The sequence below is a fragment of the Pterocles gutturalis genome, unplaced genomic scaffold (genome assembly GCF_000699245.1).
Source record: "Pterocles gutturalis isolate BGI_N339 unplaced genomic scaffold, ASM69924v1 scaffold23326, whole genome shotgun sequence".
NCBI classification, from domain to species: domain Eukaryota; kingdom Metazoa; phylum Chordata; class Aves; order Pterocliformes; family Pteroclidae; genus Pterocles; species Pterocles gutturalis.
This window is the reverse complement of record NW_010103627.1, coordinates 8,768-27,187: the sequence shown is the minus strand read 5'-3', so window position 1 is coordinate 27,187 and position 18,420 is coordinate 8,768. Positions and strand designations below refer to the sequence as shown.

Genomic DNA, 18,420 nt, shown 5'->3' with positions numbered 1-18,420 from the left:
CCAAGAGGTGGAAGGGGCAATGCAGTCCCCAGTCATTCTCTAGCCTTTCTCAGGCAGGCAGCAAACAAAGCTGGCAAGCAGGGAAGTGGGATTATTTTACCATCTGTGCATTAGAAACTGGCCCAGGAGTCACCAGGCTCGCTTCACGCAGGACATGGCGGCTCTGGCGTGCTAATGACTCCTGCTCACTGTCAGCTGGGGCTAGATTTGAATCGGGGACGAGGAGGTGGAAAACACATTCTCTTTCCTATTTCAGCAACTGCGTCCTTTTAGAGGAAAGCCAGTTCAGGGAAGAATGAATCCTCGTTTTAAAGAGTGCTTCCCATCTGCTGCTCATCAGGTGCCTCACCCTCCACCAGGGCAATCTGCAGCTGGCACCGGGCTGGGGGGCCCTTGGCCCAGGCAGCCAGCCCGCCGCAGCGCAGTCCCCCGAGCCCTCCAAAGGGCTAGGCAAGGCGTGCCAAGGAAGGGAGTTAGGAAAATATATTTTGCAAATTTCAAAAAGGAAACCTGGGACCTGCTATCTCATTCTAGAAAGTAATCATGGACTTAATTGCATTTTGCTGCAGAGTTGCTTTAACATCAAGGGAAAATCAACAGGGATTGTTCAACACCAAGACTAATCTCATATATGGAACTTACTGAATGTAGGAACCACATTTTTGCTGGCTCAAGGTGAAATGCTGGACTAAATTCTCCTTCAGCTGCGAAAAAAGCCCTAGGCACGCTCGTCCTGCATTATTCCAACTGTAAAGAGCTTAAATTATACACATATAACCCTTCCCTCCTTTCTACGACGGTGTTGCAATGCAACAGTGCCTCGTTATGATCAAACTCCTCTTCTATGGCTATAGGAATATGTGGAAGTCTTCTACCCTCATTACACGACTCCTTAGCAGCTTTATTTTAAAGAACTACCCACAATTGGTAACACAACTGCATTTTATCTGTCACTGAGGGGAAGCTGTGACACCTGAGCGTGTCCTCAGCAACCACAAACCCGCATGTATAGGGCAGGTCCTATGCATCTATGCAACTACAGTAACTCACCACTCCCTCTGCTCCACACTGAATCACAGTCTTGCTTCTGCTTACAAACTTGCTTGCTAATCAGACATTTAATACTATTTATGCATAGAGAGGAAATATATAATTCTTTTATTGGGATACAAAACAATACTAAAGAGCAGGTTCCAAATCCAGCAGTGGGTTTTAACCGATGTTGTTCCCTTTTTCCTTTTTTTTTTTTTCTTTTAACAGCTGTAGCTGTGCACAGATGGAAAAACATTTGGTCAGAAAAAGCAGCAAATTAGTGTTTTCAGGCTAGAATTCCGCTCCCACCGCTCCTCCAATTCCATGCAGCTCAGAACGCTTTATTTCTTCTTAGCATTGACATTTTTGCACACCCAATTCATGCCGTCCTTCAGACAGAGAAAGGTAATGTTAGTCAAGCGAAGGGAAAAGGAGTCCCCCAATCCCACCCGACCACCATTCTGCCAGCACCGTGTTCTGCTTCCTCATCTACTCCCTGTCTGCCCTCTGCACCCAAAAATGCCATGGGTAAAAACCAAGTGCTTCATTGCTCGGTAGATGTTGTCACACAGAGGTTATTAAATCTTTCATCTGACCATAAAAAGCATCATTGTCTCATCATGTCGCTATGTGTAGGTCCTTTGAGGAAGGATCACTTTGCAGTCAAGGTACGTCAGTGGCAGATGAAGGCTCAGTTCCAGGTTCAGCTACAGATGATTTGTGTAACCTTCTGCAAGTCATCTTATCTTTGAGACCATGGGTTTTAGGGGGCTGTTTGTTATACAGTCAGCTCCCTGTTAAGAATACAGCTCTAATTCTCTGCTCAGCTGCAAGCCTTGAAATCCAGATCCATGAAAGCCACTGCAGTTACTGGATCTGGACCTTGCTCCCTGTTCCTCAGGGTCCCCTCAGAAAATAGGCCCTGAGGGGTGCCACAGGGGTTCAGTGAGAATAGATGTTCTCATGTTTTAAGAGGATTATATACTCTTTAGGGTATTTCTGTAAAAATGTGTGCACGACGCCTCTGGCCACTGCAAGCAGAATGGTAACACTTGTGCTGTGGATACTCGAGTAGTGAGTTTATTGCTGAGATCCCAGAAAGGGATACGCTATTGAAGGGCAAAGCAACATTTTATCTCTTCCTGTCACTTATCTGCATGAGAGCCACAGAATGGAGTGCAAGATGCATGATCTCCTCCTATTTGTGTCCCTTCAAATCCAGTACCTCTACCCTGTCTACGAGGTATCTTTGACGACTGGGAGGTTCAGGGCAAAAAGAATGCAGGTCAGGTTTTGGGGATGAGTGGAGAGTAGCACATCCTTCTGCTTGGAAACGGGGCAAACGTCATCTTGGAGTTCTGGAGGAGGGATTTCACTGTATTATGTTCAACAGTCATTTTTGGATGATTAAAATGATAGTCAGGCCCTAAGAAAGACCAGAGCCTTTGGGCCAGCATTGTTGCTAGCCCCATCGTAGCAGTGTTGCTGGCTTCCTATGCCCTTGTCCCCAAACAGCCAAAAGCTGCCAAGGACCTCAGCTGCCCCACAGACAGATGGCCGAAAGCACAGTGCGACAGGCCCTTGGGGTGAACCAAGACCCACCACCGTGCCTCCATGTTGCCCCTCAGCCACAGAGGTGGTGGCCATGTCGGAGGAGAGCTAAAGAGTTAAGAGAGAAGAGAGGGAGTCCTCAGGGCTTAATCAGAAGCAGAGAGGTTCTCACTTGAAAATACCAAATCACCTTGATAGCTGCGCTATGTGACACTTCTTATCTGAAGGGGAGCAGCAACTTTTGAAATCAGCCCTTGTTGCTGCGTTAAATAAAGAATAAGCAGGCCCAGCTTGTGCTGGGGTGCACATGAGGCCCTACGCTAATAACACTTCTAACTCTAACCTTGGGGAGGGTTGATGTCTCCAGTTTCATTTAGTTATCTCCACAGCAGAGTTCAGTGTAAAACAAATTGTCTGAAATCCTCAGAGCAAATGGGAAATGACGAGAGGCAAATTCATTTTAAGGCCCAGTAGCTTTGTGTCTTCCCCTTTCAATAACACTGATAACCTAGGTGTAAAACATGTAATGCCTTAAGGAATCAATAGCATGGTTTAAAGCTTATCACCTTAGAGGGAGAGGGAGCGAGCCATTCCCAGCATGAGGAATGCCAGGGCTTAACAATGGGGCTAGGAGGAGAGGTGTCAAGCCTTTGGCTTGATTGTGTGCTTTAGAAATCTGCATGATTGCCTGCAAAGAGTGAAAATAAATAAATAACTTAAAAATGCTCCCACAATGATTTCAGCTTCCCCTGCCTCGGAAGCAATAATCACATTTGCACACATCATGGCATCAAGGGAAGCAGAGCTCCTCATTCATTTTGAATGTAGGTTTATTTGCTGAACCACAACAGTTGAGACAGCTTAAAGTAATAAATATCAGCTGACACCCTCTGCTATTCAGCACAGTAATCCCAGAAACAATACATCACCACAAAACAACAAACACACATCCTATCTTCTACCTAATCTGACCACAACCTGAATTCAGTGATTAAAACTCTGCCTGCTGCCATTCGGGAGCTCAGAAAGGGGAAAGACAGTTTCAGCACCAGTGCGGCAAGGGTCATAAAGCACAGTTTATGATGGGATTTACCACGGGTGGGAGCCTGGCTGCATCAAGCATATAACGAGGGCAAAAGAATGACATAGCAAAATGCAAGAGAAAAGGTGAACTCCAAACAGGCTTGAAATACGTAAGTAGGTCACCGAACTTCTAAAGCAGGGATGGATTTTAAAAACTCTCTTCTGGCATGAGTTAATTGACAGGAAAAATCACATTTAATTGTAAATATCTCCCTGCCTGACAGAGGTAAGGGGAAAACTAATATGCTCAGCTCTACGTGTGTTCTATCAAAGAGGTATGTGTAAGACACGTTCCTCATCTTCAGCCACACCACAGCTACATCTGTAGCTTCTGGTGCAACTTTCTCAGGGGGCATATGTCCTGTAGTGTCTCCAAATGCTTTGGAGAATAGCAAATGCAATGGAAAGCAGAAGAAATTAAAAGGTGCATTTGCATTTTTTCTACCTAAGGTTTGAAGCAGGACAGAGGGTTGGTAAGAGAGAGAAATCCAGGGAAGCTGCTACAAACACAAAGAGCTGCTATGGGGAAGGCACACAGAAAGGAGGAAACAGTGCTTGAAAGAGTCAAGTCCACAAGGAGACAACTGTTGTCATCCTTTGTCCCTACATGCTCCATCCCTATATCTGCATGCTTAAAAGATGGCTCTGTGCAGAAAGTACAATCCCTACAGTAATGTTTAGATCTTGATAGATGTCCTTGGGCTGCTTTGTTGAGACACAGAGACATTGGCAGGTACTCTGAGGATGGAGACGGATACAATATTAGTATTCCAGCCTCAAGTTAACCCTGGGAAAAGTTAGCCAGGGAAAGATTTCAGATCTTTCAGCTTTGCCTCTCTTAGCTCCTTAACAAGCAGCTAGTAAACTTCACCAAAGCAAAGAGAGAGAACTCCAGGGAAGAGCATAATGCTCCTTGCAGAGAAATGCTGCTTGGCACAACCCCGCCTTGCTGCAGTCACATCCTGCTATTGTGCCAAGAGAGTTGTACGCTAATGCCCTTCGGCAAAGGACTGGTAGAACTGTCCCCAAGAGAAATAAAAAGTCCTGCTTGAGATTAGCCCACTGCTTGCTTATTCTCTGCACTATCAGCTTTGCAGCTATGGGAGTGAAGTAATCTGACTTCAAACACAGCGAACAAGTCCTTTCTACCCCATAAAAAGCCTCCCGATTTCTGCTCCCCTGCAAGCCAGGGATCAGGCAAGGCCACAAACTTGTGACCCTTAATGTGACCTTAAGGACAGCAAAACTTAATCCTTTCATGTAATCCTCTGTCTGCCATAACAAATTGGGTCAGGCAAGTGCAAAATTCTCCATCTCTAGCATTTTTGGTATGTGTTATTTTAACTGTCACGTCCTTCTCCCTCTGTACAGCTAGGGCTGTGCCTTCATTATCTGTCATTTCTTTGCACCTCCAGTCATCACACAGGTTGACTTTTACAGGCTCCTGCAAGTACATTTTTCATTGTTTTTTGCCTAGGTGCAACCTTTTCTTTTGTCCTCTGAGACCTTGTATACCTGATGCAGTGCTGTAGACTCCCTCCTTACTCTGCTTAAAAATCACAAGGCTTTGCTGTGTAATCTGGAAACATGGTTGCTTTTCCTCAACAAGCACCGGCTCTGCCTGCCCTGGGAGAGCTGCAGTTATCAAAATTGGTTTCAAATCACATTTACAAGTAGCCCCAGAACCTTGTTAAGATATGGAAGATCCCCATCTAGCCTGCCCTGGCTAAGACATCTTTAAGACAAACCTAGCTCCGAGGATACAACATTGCTGGGAAGTCCTGTTCTGAATCTTGCCCTTATGAAAGTGCTGAATCGCAGCATCAGCACAACTTAGGTCCTGGGCTTCGTTCTTGACTGGGTTGAAGCAGCCAGGGAGGAGAACGTGGCTCAGCCCTTCCCACAGTCCTTTGGGCCAGAGCAGCGCTGGCATAAATCAGAGAAATTTAGTGGCTACTCTCAGTTCCACTGGCTTTTAATGGTCTCCAGGGGACCATTATGTTTGGGAGACTCTGGACATAATACACTGCAGCATCGTTCTGGAGGACGATTCCTCAGGGCAGGCTGAGCTCCAGCTGCCTTGATCAGAGAATCTTACTCCAGACATGAAACAAGCTGCAGAGCATGGACCAGTCTAAAGCCTGGAGTCATGTTTAATGTGCGCACTGCCCCTAAATAATGCCTTCAGCAAGAGGGCAGCCTGCAAAGCAAAGCTGTCCTGCCTGCTTTCACCCTACCCCAGCTGGCAGGGTGGAATGTACACCAAGGACTACAACTGGAGATCTGCTCACAAAACACAACCCCAAGAGAGCCGTTGTGAGGCAACAGTTTCCTTATGTTTCTCTGCTAACATCGGCAATCACCTCCCTCGCTTGCTGTACCCTGTGCAAGGGTCTTGGACCTGGCTCCAGAGGCAGAGCCTAAATGGCTGTGGCAGGGAGGAAAGGCTTTACTGCTTTCCTGACTAGGGCTGAAGGATAAAATCAGACCCAAGCAGACATTTTCCTTGAAAAAGCCTCTAAGCATGAGGGATGCCACTCCTCCCTCGATGGCACCATGAAGTCTGATTAACAAGACAAGTGCTGCCCATGGTTACAGTCAGGAGGTAACGAAGTCTTCAGCTGGCATAACAGGGGGTACCAGCTCACTTCCAAAGAATGCTACATGGGGTTTCCAGTTAACCCAGTCACCTCTCTTCTGAGCCTGCCCAGGACAATGCTGGGCCCCTTTTCCCAAGTCCCCAATGGTTAATTTTAAAAGAGAAGATGACAATATGGATTCCCTCCTTAATTAACAGTTTTATTAAGTAACCCATTTCAAATAATAGTTAAATCCTCTAAATTTATATCATTCTATTAACCATAATCTAATCTCATTAACCTTGAAATCCCCAATCTTAACTACCCAATTCTATACACCATGGTGCTAGCAGCTAAACTAATTAAATGACCTTCAAACTATTTCTCCTTCATGTATTGGCATTATTTATCTTTGCTCACTGCTCTTCCTTCAAGCTATCACAAAAAACTTCCCCTATGAACTCTGTTCCTGCATGTGCTCAGTACTAGATATGCTGCCACGCTTCCTTGCAAAATCCGTCAGCGATGTCTCCAATTTTACTGTAGCTACTATATTCCATCAGCAGTGAAAGCTAGCGTGCTCACTCTTTGGCTTTCATTCTGAATACCTGATGCTACCACCTCTTCATTTATTTTGATGTCATTCGTTGTAATTTCTCACAGAAATCCTTAAAGCAGTGACCTGCAATTTCACTACACTTCAAGAGCTCCCATTCTGAGCCACTGGTAGAGATATGGTGCACCACGATCCTCAAAAACATCTTTCTTAACCTCACTTTTTAAACAAGTTCTTTGATTCCCCTAAATTTTCAGCTTGTTGACCTCTCCTTAGAGTTCCAGGACTGAAGAAGTTTTTTCTTCCTGGGATGACCAGGTTTAATGTAAAAGCCATCTCCCAAACCATTTTGTTCAATTAATTTACAAGGAAAAGGAGAGCTTGGCATTCTCGCTGTCTGATTTGACAGTGGTGGAGTTATGGCAGAAGAGAAATGCAGGGTTTTTTTTTTTTTCTATAAGCTGTAGAGAGTTTGCGACTTCCCTGAGCTTTCTGCAAATAATCATTTATGGAATAAGCTGCAGTATTTAGGGCAATGAGACTGCAGACAACAAAGTGCGACATTATCTGGCCTGCATCTAAATTAATTTGTCTAGACAAGCACGATGAACAAAATTTACAGGCCTGCAAATACTTTTATTTAGCTCTTGTCTTCTGTTTTCTGGAAGTGAATGCAGCAGCAGATTTCATTTCCCCAGTAGAAGGTAGTGGGATGCATATTTTTCTCTATTGAACATATAGGGATGCACTGTACTTCAAGGAGAAGGCACAGTAAGAAGCCTTGTCAATGAAGAAGCGTGCAGCGCACTCGAGGAACCCACAGATCAGCCCGAGAAGGAGGCATTTTTCAAAGCTCACAAACAGCAAAGTGCCACTTGCTGTCATTTAGTTCTTCCATATCCAGCACACTTCCCTGAATTCATATGCCACTTTACTGTCCCTTTGCAGCTGGAGAGCTCACCTGGCCTTCCATGAACTAGAGGAAGGCCTGGAGGCGGGAAGGTGACCTATGCCTGCCTGCAGCCCTATGAACTGCAGCCTCACTTTCTTCATCACATTTCTTTGGACTTGAATATACACGGCCACTGTGGAATGCATTTCCCTTGACTACCACCACTTCAAAATAAAGATTAGAGTTGAAGACTTTCATGAGACTGGCTGCAACACAGCTGAATTTGTATCTTACCTAACTAAATAAGGCCCTTTTGAGGACACTGTCTACTACATTTAGGCCTAAACATCAGGTCGAGAATTTTAAATCAGAAGAACTGCTGTACTGGCTCAGCCCAATGGTCCATCTGGGCCAGCATCCTCTTTCTGGATGCCTAGGGCAAGAACACGTAGGAACAGGATCTGTTCTTCCTTCCCACTCCATGGCCCAAACTGTTCCTCATTCAAAAGCTACCTCCATATCTTAGTGGTCAGTGATTGCCTGTGGATCTCTTCTTCAGAAATTCACTAGTATTTTTCTGAACGAACTGACACCTTTGGTCTCCACAACATCCTGTGCCAATGAGATCCACTATTTAATTATGCAACTTGCAAAGCAGCACTTATTTTTATTTCTTTTAAGCTGTTGTCTGATTATTTCACTAGGAATGCCCTTCCTCTAGCAACATGAAAAATAGCATATAGCCTATCTGACATTTTTGTACCTTCTTTTATAAATCCTGAAGATGTTCCTATTCTCTGTCCTCTCTCTTCCAAGCTGCGAGTGATAATTTATTTATTATCCCTGTGTACAGATGCCACTCTGTGCTACTGATCATTCTTGACAGAGGATTCTCAAATCTCTTCTAATTCTAAGCAGATATATGGGCAATATTTTTTCTGATGAGGGTAGTTAAATGCTAGAAGAGGTCATCTAGAGTGGCTGTGGAATCTCCATGCCTGAAGATATTTATAAGTTGATTGGACAAGGCCCTCAGCAACCTCCATGAGACTCACAGTCATCCCTACTTTAAACACAAGGTTGGTCTAAAGATCTCCAGAAGACCCTCAACCTATTTTTTTTGTTGCACTCTATGATTCTACTACTAAAATATTTTTAGATAGGGCAGAGGCAGAAATGAATGTCATGTTCAAGGTATGGGCCAACCATGCCTTTTACTGCTACAAAAGAAATGTTTTCTGGAATGTTTTTCATTTGCTTTCTGATAATTCTCTAGCATTTGATTTTCCTCTCTGGCCTTTAATGAGCACTAAGCTGCTGTTCCCAATGATCTGCTTCTGAGTAATGGCAGCTAATTTTGAGTCCATCATCATGTGTGTATAGTTAGGATTGTTGTTCCTCATCTGCAGTATTTTGCACTTGTCAACACTGAACTTCATCTGCCACTTTACTGCCCACTCAGTACTCTGGGCTGCTTCTTTGACTCTTCATCCTCAGCTTGAGATCTGACTATCCTGAACAGCTCTGTAGCATCAGCACATAAGGTTTTACTCAATCTGCAATGAAGATAAATGTCTTCACCATTCTGTTTCTTTAAATATCAGTGAAGGGAGTACTCCTGACTGCTCAGATTTCGAGCACTGCAAATATTTCATTAATTCAGGAAAGCCTAAGAGTGAAATAAACAAACCTCGGTCCCATTTACATTATAAAGAGCTACTATACTGCAGGAACTGACTACAGCACAGGAGCCCAAGACACAGCTACTACAGTTCAGCACAAGAACACAGCTCAGCCCCCTAAGTGGGTTTTTGCTGCCCCACATGCTGCCACTGGAAGTGGTCTTTGCCCTGTGTGCAACTCTTGTGTTTCTCTGGATCAGAAAAATTGATCGGTTTCTCTCTGGCGCCTGGGTTGAGCAAAATGCCAAATGACATTAGCAGCGAAGGTAAATCAGATTTCTAAAGTGCACACTTGTAACAGTCAAAGGGGTTAATAGTAAAAACCGATGGATTTTGTGAAGATTATTAACTTGACAGCAGTCTTTCTGAAATAAATCAATGTCTTCATTTGGCCCAGACAAGGGGTCCTGGGTGGGGAGGCAATTGCTCTCCACTTTCCTGGGGATGGAGAGATCACAAGCGCCCACAGCCCCCCCTTCCCTTAGCACAGGTGATGAGACACGCACCCCATGTTCTGCGCTGCAAGGGTTTGGCTGCACTGACCCTCCTTCACAAGGCAGCTGGCCCAGCCCCACCCTGCAGATCAACAGACAACACTCTCTCACAGATGGCCTGCTGGCACAGCAAGCCTTCTCCAGAGCCTCACCTGTACTCCCTCTCCTGAAAGCGCGGAACAAGACTGGATCTGCCACACTCTGTCCCGGATTGTGTGTAGGTTCAGTCCCTCAGCAATCTCTGAAGCAGGCGCAGCCGTCAGCAAATCCTGCTTGTTAGCGAATATGAGCACGGGGACTCCACTAAGCTTTTCTTCATCCAAAAGCTCAGCCAGCTCCTGTATCATTCACAAAGGAGTGGGGTGGGGGAAAGATGGAGAGAGGGAAGGGAAGAAAACCTTCAACCACCAGTGGTTGTCTCTAATTAGAAATATATTTAGGGCAAATACTGGAAGAGTGTGTTCCAGTGAAACCTAGATCTTATTATAAGAGAGCAAAAATGTATACAATCATCTCTGCCCAACGTTCAAAAGCTATTTCTTCCAATTACAGGTTACAAAAATCTTAATCTTGGTCTGAAATTAGCAGTTGCCTTAAAGGCTACTGCTCTGTGTTTTACCAGTCCCTGCTCCCAAGAGACCAAAACTGATGAAACAGCAAAACACATGTAAATTGGCAGCATAAGGAATCTGTCTTAGGTCATTGCCTTACTGGCATTTGTACCTGAGCAGCCATTGACACCAGCCCTGATATCTTTGCTAATAATGAGTTTCAGGGTTTTGTTCCAAGTTTTATACACAGCAATTTGAGCGGGAGAGGACTTTTTTTTCTCCCAGAAATGGAAATTTCCTTCCCACAAGAAAGTCCTGATGCTTTTGAAGGCACTGTCTAGCTGAAGATCAGCTTTACTAGCTGGATTTTGGCTCCATATACAGAGCACACATTGGGTGGCATCTTGAGAAATGGGTTTGTTCATTCAAAACTGTGTGACTCAAAGAGATTCTTTTAATAGCTCAAATCTGAATCTGCAGTGGATCAACTCTGGCTGAAATACTTCATGTCTAGGGTTGTGCAATGGCCTCGTGAAACAAGCACACAGTCTCAAGTCATTTCCCTATGTGAACATATGACAAACCTAGCAGAACTCGGACCTGTAGGGACAGCTGGCCTTGTAGTTAGATAAGTACATGAGATTTTTGTGGGCTCCTTATTTAGCTGGAAAGGTCTCATGCTCCCAGATACTGTCCTAACATCTTTCATGCCCTGGCTAGAAACTTTTGGAATAAAAGAGTGCAGTCGGGGAGGTGCTAAACTGCAGCAGAAATCTGACTCCATCCCCCCAAAAGCAATGTTTGGTTTGGAAACCAGGACGAGAGAATGGAGTTATAAACAGAGTTGGCTGGGAAATTTTCAACAAAATAGGTCTTTCATCTGACATGGCTGATTTATTGAAACCAAAAGTGTTTGCAGAAATATGAGGGGTCCAGGCTGACTCTGCCTGACTCAGGCAAGTGCTCTAAGCTTCTCCTTCCTCCCCCTCTCCTTTGCCCAATGAATATTTAATTACTGTTATAAAATGAAATAGCTCCAATGGGAGAAAGATTCCCTCCACCCCCAGAACAACCAACAGTTCTGCTGTTAGGGTGTGTCCATGATACTTGAGAGGCAAAAGATCAAGCACCTCCTTCAAATCACGCACAACAGAGGGCTTTAAACTAAATCTCCCATTTCTGGGGGGTAAATCTGTTGCTAGCTATTTTGGGACACTGTCACTTTCTGAATTTTACAAAAGAAAGTTCAAAAGTCCTATTTTTGTTCCATCCGAAAACACAGAATATTACAAAACATCAAAACTTTGCAAAATGGAAATATTATTTTCTGGCCAGTCCTAGTTACAAAGTTCTTATGTTTTTTTTTCAATTGCATCCAAAAGACAATCAAGTCAATATGATTTCCATTTCAACTTTGTAAATAAGAAAATAGGATTCCTCAGGGTCTTGGTTTGGAAAGGTTTAAAGGATTTACAGAAGTTTGTGCGTTCAGTATTGGGCTCCATTTGCTATTATTGTATAACTTTAATGAAAACCGTTTCTATTTAAACTGGGAATTGGGCTACCTATTTTCCTTGTTTCACATCTACCAAAATAATCTGCATTGATGTTGAAAGGCAAGTCTCTCTTGAAATGCAAATTTCCCTCATAAACAACAAAATCATCTTCCTAACTTTTATGAGCAAGGGGCACTCAGAAGCACTGAATTACTTCAAAGGAAGCTGGGCAAAAGTAACTTACCTGACCCGTTTCTTCAAACCTCTTCCTATCTGCACTGTCAATGACATAGATCTGAAAAAGAAATGAGAGGAAAAGTTACTTTTCCCAGAAGACACTCTTCCGTAGCTGAGCCTAATGATTATGCTTTTGGGCACAAAGATTCCCGGTATTATTTATAGCAAATGTTGACAAAACTTCATGATGTTCTGAAAGGAGAGGAACCACCTCTTTTAAAGCTGAGGGGGTAGACAGCCACATGAGTAGGATCAGAAAGGAGCTGGGCGCAGTACTGGGGGTGCTCTCACCATCTTCACAGCATCTATCATCTGAAAAGAACAGGAGACTGCCTCGTATCTTTTCAAATGAGTGGTTTACAAGTTGAAACTTAGCACAGGAGGGCAAAACCTGGGGAGCCAGATGTGGGCTTTTACGCTAGCAAACAGTGTACAAGCACTGCACTGGTGTGACTGGTGTGACTATGCCACGTTGCCCTCTAGCAGGACACATCACCTCCTCAATAAGCCACTAAGGCACACAGTGGCACTCAGGGGACAGATGAATACATCAGGGAGATTGAGTTCCTCTCCATTAGGTGATCCTACTGGAACCTCCTGGAACAGGTGGCTGGGGAGGAGGACTGGATCCAGCCTGTGAGACTCATCTTCAGCTGCCAGCTTGTCCGCCAGGATGATGGAGAAGTCAGGGAGCAGCTGGCTCACAAAGCATGACAGCAGAGCCCTGCCACCCTCTCAGGGCTGGGCACCACATCTCATGGTCCACAAGGAGGTCCCAACCAGCCACCCGTCCCCTAGTATAGAGAAGGGTGGATCTCCTGGCTCGCAGCTCCCTGCCTTGGGAGGGCTTCTCAACCCTCTCCAAGCAGCATGGTACACACTGATTTATTTCTGTAAATGCAACAATCCTTCTCAGTGAAGGCAGCTCTAGGTCTGCACACGCTGAAATTCAGGCTCCCCAAAGGCTCCCCTAAACATGTAATCAGTAAGTCCAGACACCCTCCTTTTCCCTAGCAATGGTATTGCAGTTCAGAGTGCACAGGTATCAAGCTACATCTGAAGAAATGGGGAACCTCAGTATAACATTCAGGCAAGAATAGCCTGGCATCCCTTTTTCATTACTTAGTATGAGAAGGTTTGTGAAGGAGAAGGGCGCTGGGACAGCAGACAGGGACAGGACTGGTGACAAACACTGAGCATTTTGCTTCCAGTCCCTGCCATTCCCCATCAGCGGAGATTGAAGCTTCTAGCACGTCATCTGCATGCTCTTTCGTGGCTTACAGGGAGCAAGTGTCAGCCTGGTTTTCAGGGAATAGATGAGCACAGCACCCCGCCATCAAGATGAATGGCATCCTTGCAGGCAGTCTCAGCACAAAACTCCATGCTTCCAGGATAATTATGACCAAATAGTAGGGGGAGGGAAGATCTCTAGCAGCAATATCTATTAAACTGTAGGCACTCCCTTAACGAGCAATGTTAGAGTTGTTTGAAATGGGACCAAACACGCAGCAGGAGAATCTGTATGCCAGGCCTGAGGAGGTAACTCCACACCCTCACAGACCTCTCTGCTGATCACTTGGGGTCTTGCAGTTCTCCTGAGGCCGAGCTGATGCACACTGACAGCGGCTGGGAGACATGCAGCAGGGCTGGACGCAGCTGCATGGGGATACATCAGCAGTGCACACATTTGGTGCCACGTGATGGGAAAAGGCCAGTGGGCACAGTGTGACACACAACCTCTCCCCGCAATGTGATCCCAAGCACGTGCACCAATACTGGATCAGCTACGCCCATCCTCTGCTCCTCCCTGTGCACCCCACTTGGGGTAGGAAACACAGACCAAAAGAAAAGAAGAAGCTGCAGGGCTGGCAGTTGTGCTCTGGGTTGAACTGGACCATCATCTGTCCTCCTTTGGCACATCTCAAGGGAAACTTAGCAACACATGAAAACAATAGTCAAGTGCTACTTCTCAACTGAAAGGCTCCCATATTACAGTGTTTCTCAAACTAGCAAGGAAGAGCTCTGTGTCCCATCGAGCCAGGCTTTCTCCTGCACAGTTCCATGCTTTGCTAGGGAGCTGTTTTGCAAGATGAGAATTTGAGACAACAGCGCTCGGGGCAAAAGCCACAAAAGCACAGCACAGAGAAGGTAAAGTATGTGCAGAATGCCTGTTTCCAAACCAGAACGGACTGTGCCAAATAGCTGCAGGTGCCTGTCTGAATATGCAATCAGCCAGATACCCACACCTTATTTGCCTGGGTTAAGCTTCCAAATATCACAGGTGTGTAATGCAAGACCAAGCTCTCATTCAAAGGCACCTGCATAGATTTGAATTTGCAATCACTTCCTGGTTTTTAATACTCTTTAGAGGGTCATTTCTGCTTTGTGCAATATAGTTTAGCAGAAGACAGAAGCAGGAGGTCCTGGGAACTGTAGCGTATCTCATCTCCACCTTCCTTCTATGGCCAGGGCCACACAAGGGCCTGTTTCTGCCTGTGGTGCTCAGTAGCATGGTTTGCCAGTTTGAACAGCCATTGAGTACACCATGTTGGAGAAATGGAGCTTGAGAAAGAAATTCCCGTAAATCTGGGTGCCTCCTTTGAGCAACAGGCCAAAACAAAACCTGCAGTAAGTGAGTTGGGCAGAAATTGCAAGTGATGGGACTGGATGAAGAAATAACATGAGGGATAAGTTGGCTCAGTTTGCAGAGGCACAACCTGCACCAGGTTTGTTAGAGGGTAAAATTACTGGCTAAAACGGGGGTGAGAGCTAGCAGAAGAGAGACTCATTAGCATATACTTGATTCCAGTCTTGGTGTGACTGGACATAGCAAGGCACTGCACTAACGTGCCAACAGCTCCCAGTCTGGGGCTGGATGTCAGTATGGAGTGCAGGCAGGGGAGCTCAGGTCCACGTGTGCACCAGTTATTCCCTCTGAATTCACACTGCTACTTCCCCCAAACTGATTCTGCTTCTATCTACCCATTTTTTAACTCATGTGAAAAGAAAGGTTTTCTCTGTACATTGCTTTAACTGGAGTGGGAGGAGATCAGGAAAAAACAACTGCTTTCATCTCCTTCAGTCTTCAAATTCACCTTTATTTCTGCACCTCCCATGTAGCACACACTGGGAAGGGGGAAAGCCCACAGACCAACATAGCTGATTGCCTTTGCCAGCAGAGTCTTCCAGATATTGTTTTGCAGTTGCACAGTCTCTGCAGCAAGCACGTGCCATAGCAGGCAAAGATCCCCTCGCTGCTGCTTTGCAGTGCTGACTTTGATCTGCGCACCTCCTGCCTCCCCACCACACACAGCTGCAGAGCTTGGACTCAATGGGCACAATCAGCTCACAGCCGTGCCATGTCCCCCTTCTCAATGGCCACAGAGGAGCACACAAAGTGTGTCCTGCTAGTTTCTCAACCTCAGGTCTTTCCCCTAGGAAGATCTTACCATTACTCTTTGCAAAAGCAACCAACTGGGTTTATGCTGTGGTGGCTGCCCTCAAACATCAGATTCCCATTTAAGGCTGAAAAAGGGGTATCTGTAAAAGAGATTATTGCGGGTTTATTAGTCCCATTTAAATAACAGCTTCATTTGGACAATGCTTTCTAAACCTGCAGGTACAGCCAGGTCCTTCAGGACCCTGACATGAACCTTGGAGTAGAGCAGATTCCTAGTTGCACTGATCCTTCTGTGGAAGTGCACTGAAGCTCCTGACACATTAGTGAGTTCGTGTGTGTGACAGGAGGGATGAAGGGCATATTTCCAAGAGAGCTTCCTGTTTTCCCACAGGAGCCCTGCAGACCTTGCAAAAAATAACCTTTTCTCTGCTCCCACAGGCAACACTGCTTGGGGTGGGGAGACTGGAACCCCCAGTCTGCCTTCATCCTGGCACACCTGGCTACATGTTAGAGGTGATCTTTGAAACTAGTGAGGACAACACTCGGAGGATCCCAGGGGAACATACTCTGGCTTGGAAACACAAAGGTCCTGTACTGTAAATATAACTGTAGTCATCTGTAGCTAATTGTAACATAATTACAGCTATGATGTCAAAAACATTAAGGGACAGTCTTATGATTAAAGGAGCAAAAGAAAAGACAAGGGGTCTCTCTGTATCCCCCAGACAGCTTTCCTATCTGATGCCAAACATAGCATTTAATTCTGCCGTGCCTCAGTTTCCCCAACTAGAAAACAAAGGCACCATACGGACCTGCCTCTACACAAGGCTTAAGCCACTAATGCTCACAACAGGCCTTCAGCGTCTCCAGTGAAAGGAGCTATAGATGGGTAAACTACAAGTTATTAATGTTCTTTCATTTGAAGGAGACTGAGATGAGAGGAAAGGAACTGGCTATAACCAGCACCATTCTGTGAAAGTAAAAACATACAACTGAATGATTTCTCCAAACATCACTGTATTTTTCTTACTGCACCCAACCAATCTTGCGATCTCACTCAGAACAACTCCTGTTACAATGGCAATGGTGTTGCTGAGGTCTGGGACATTACATTACTTGTTCCCGAATTTCTGGGGAAGGCCATTGCATGAACACAGCATTCAACTGCAGCCAATACTCACAAGAATATCAGTGTTTTCAAAATAGTTCCTCCAGTATGGCCTGATCTTCCTCTGTCCGCCTATGTCCCATACATTCAGCTTGAAGCCTTGAGACTGTACACTTTTGATGTTAAAGCCCTGGAAAGAGCAGAAACAAAGCCACATAGAACATAAACCTGAATGGCTGGAGCATGTTCATAGGCAGACATTAACACCTTATATATCCCATGCCTGCAACATGCAGTGAGATGGGCTGGGCAGCCACAAAGATGGATCAGCTGTGGGAGAAGCGCTAGCAAAAGTGAACACAGCCACCAAACCATCAGTTTGCCAGTGTTCCTGGGTCAAGAGTTGACGCTGTCATGGCTACAGAGACACATGATGTGCCCTGGGAAGGCTCAGGAGGGTGGGTGCAGGAAGAGGTGGGAGAGCTGCAGATAAGGAGAAAACAAGGGTGCTGTGAGAAGGACTGAGCTTGTGAAAGCCAAGTAGAGAGTCCCAGCTAGCACAAAGTCAGAGGTCTCAGCTCAATTTGGCACAACATGGCTAATGCCGGGCTTAAAAGAACAACAGCTGCACGTCTGAAGGGTCCATTTCATCAATTAAAGCACCAATTGAAAGGGCATTCAAGTAGAAAAACAGGATGTGGCATGGGCTGGCAATGTACTGCCACACCACCCAGGGGACTGGGGTTTAGAATCGGGGTGTCAGGGCTGGGAGCTTTGGGAAGCAGCTATGGGGTGCAGGGAGGCATCTCCCATAGCTCTCTAGCAACCTCCTCTGGTCAACACAGGAGTGATGCTGCAGCACTTCTGATTGGAGACCTCTCTCTCCCCAACCCTGAGGCTCAAAGGGGACCAGAAGCTTCAGAGAGGGAGTGCTGGAATATGCAGGACCCTTGGAGCTGGATGGGTGAAACATGCAAGGAGACAGGGGCTTGCCCAGTGCTGCAGCATCCCCTGCACATGTCCCGTTTGTCAAGAACAACAGGAACAAAGTCTTATCCATGCAACCCTAGTATGATCCAAAAGCCTTCTGCAGAACACCATGGCATTCATCCACTGTGATGCTCTCTGGCTCCTTCAGGGAGCCTCCTCTCCTCCTATACAGAAAACACACAAACTTAATGGTGCACCAGAGGCCAGTTGCTCCCCCCCTTTTACTGAAATACTCTGCTGAATCATTAGTGCTTTGCATAACAAGGCAGGTGGGACCACAAGAACTGCCTTGGGCAGGAAAAGGCCTTCCTCACCTGTGTTGGCGTGATGTGGCTGATGTCCTCAGATGCCAGCTGTTTCAGGAGTGTGGTCTTGCCTGCATTATCCAGTCCCAAGAGGAGGATTCTCACCTCCTGGTCTGGGGTGCTTTTCAGTTTACGCAGGATTGACAGTAAACCCTAAATCCACAAGAGAGATCATAGCTGTTATTTCGCCCCCAACTCTCTCCCTCCACAATGCCCTGCCCTCCTCCCTTAAAATGAGTTCTGTGTGGCAATGGATCCCAGGACACCTTGAACCCATTCCTGCAGTCTCTATTCCCTTTTTATCTTCTATTCCTCCCCCTCACCCCTATTTTCCTTCATCTCAGAGTGTATTGACAAGGTCTCAGACAGCACAAATGATGCTCAGTGGGATGCACCACTGGCTGCATTGCTCTTGTCACACAGCTGTTTGGCATTCCTTGTGCCAGGAAGACAGTGCCTGCAGA

The 18,420-nt window shown here is 45.7% G+C and overlaps 1 protein-coding gene across 1 annotated transcript; it reads right to left on the bottom strand.

The window, feature by feature from the left end:
• Window positions 1–1,252: 1,252 nt before the first annotated feature.
• ARL3 (ADP-ribosylation factor-like 3) lies at window positions 1,253–18,109 on the bottom strand (the record flags this gene model as incomplete). Its single annotated transcript, XM_010086783.1, has 5 exons — window positions 1,253–1,421; window positions 10,022–10,207; window positions 12,161–12,211; window positions 16,735–16,851; window positions 17,966–18,109. Coding segments are annotated over 5 exons (546 nt in total), but the record flags the coding sequence as incomplete, so codon positions are not given.
• Window positions 18,110–18,420: the final 311 nt, after the last annotated feature.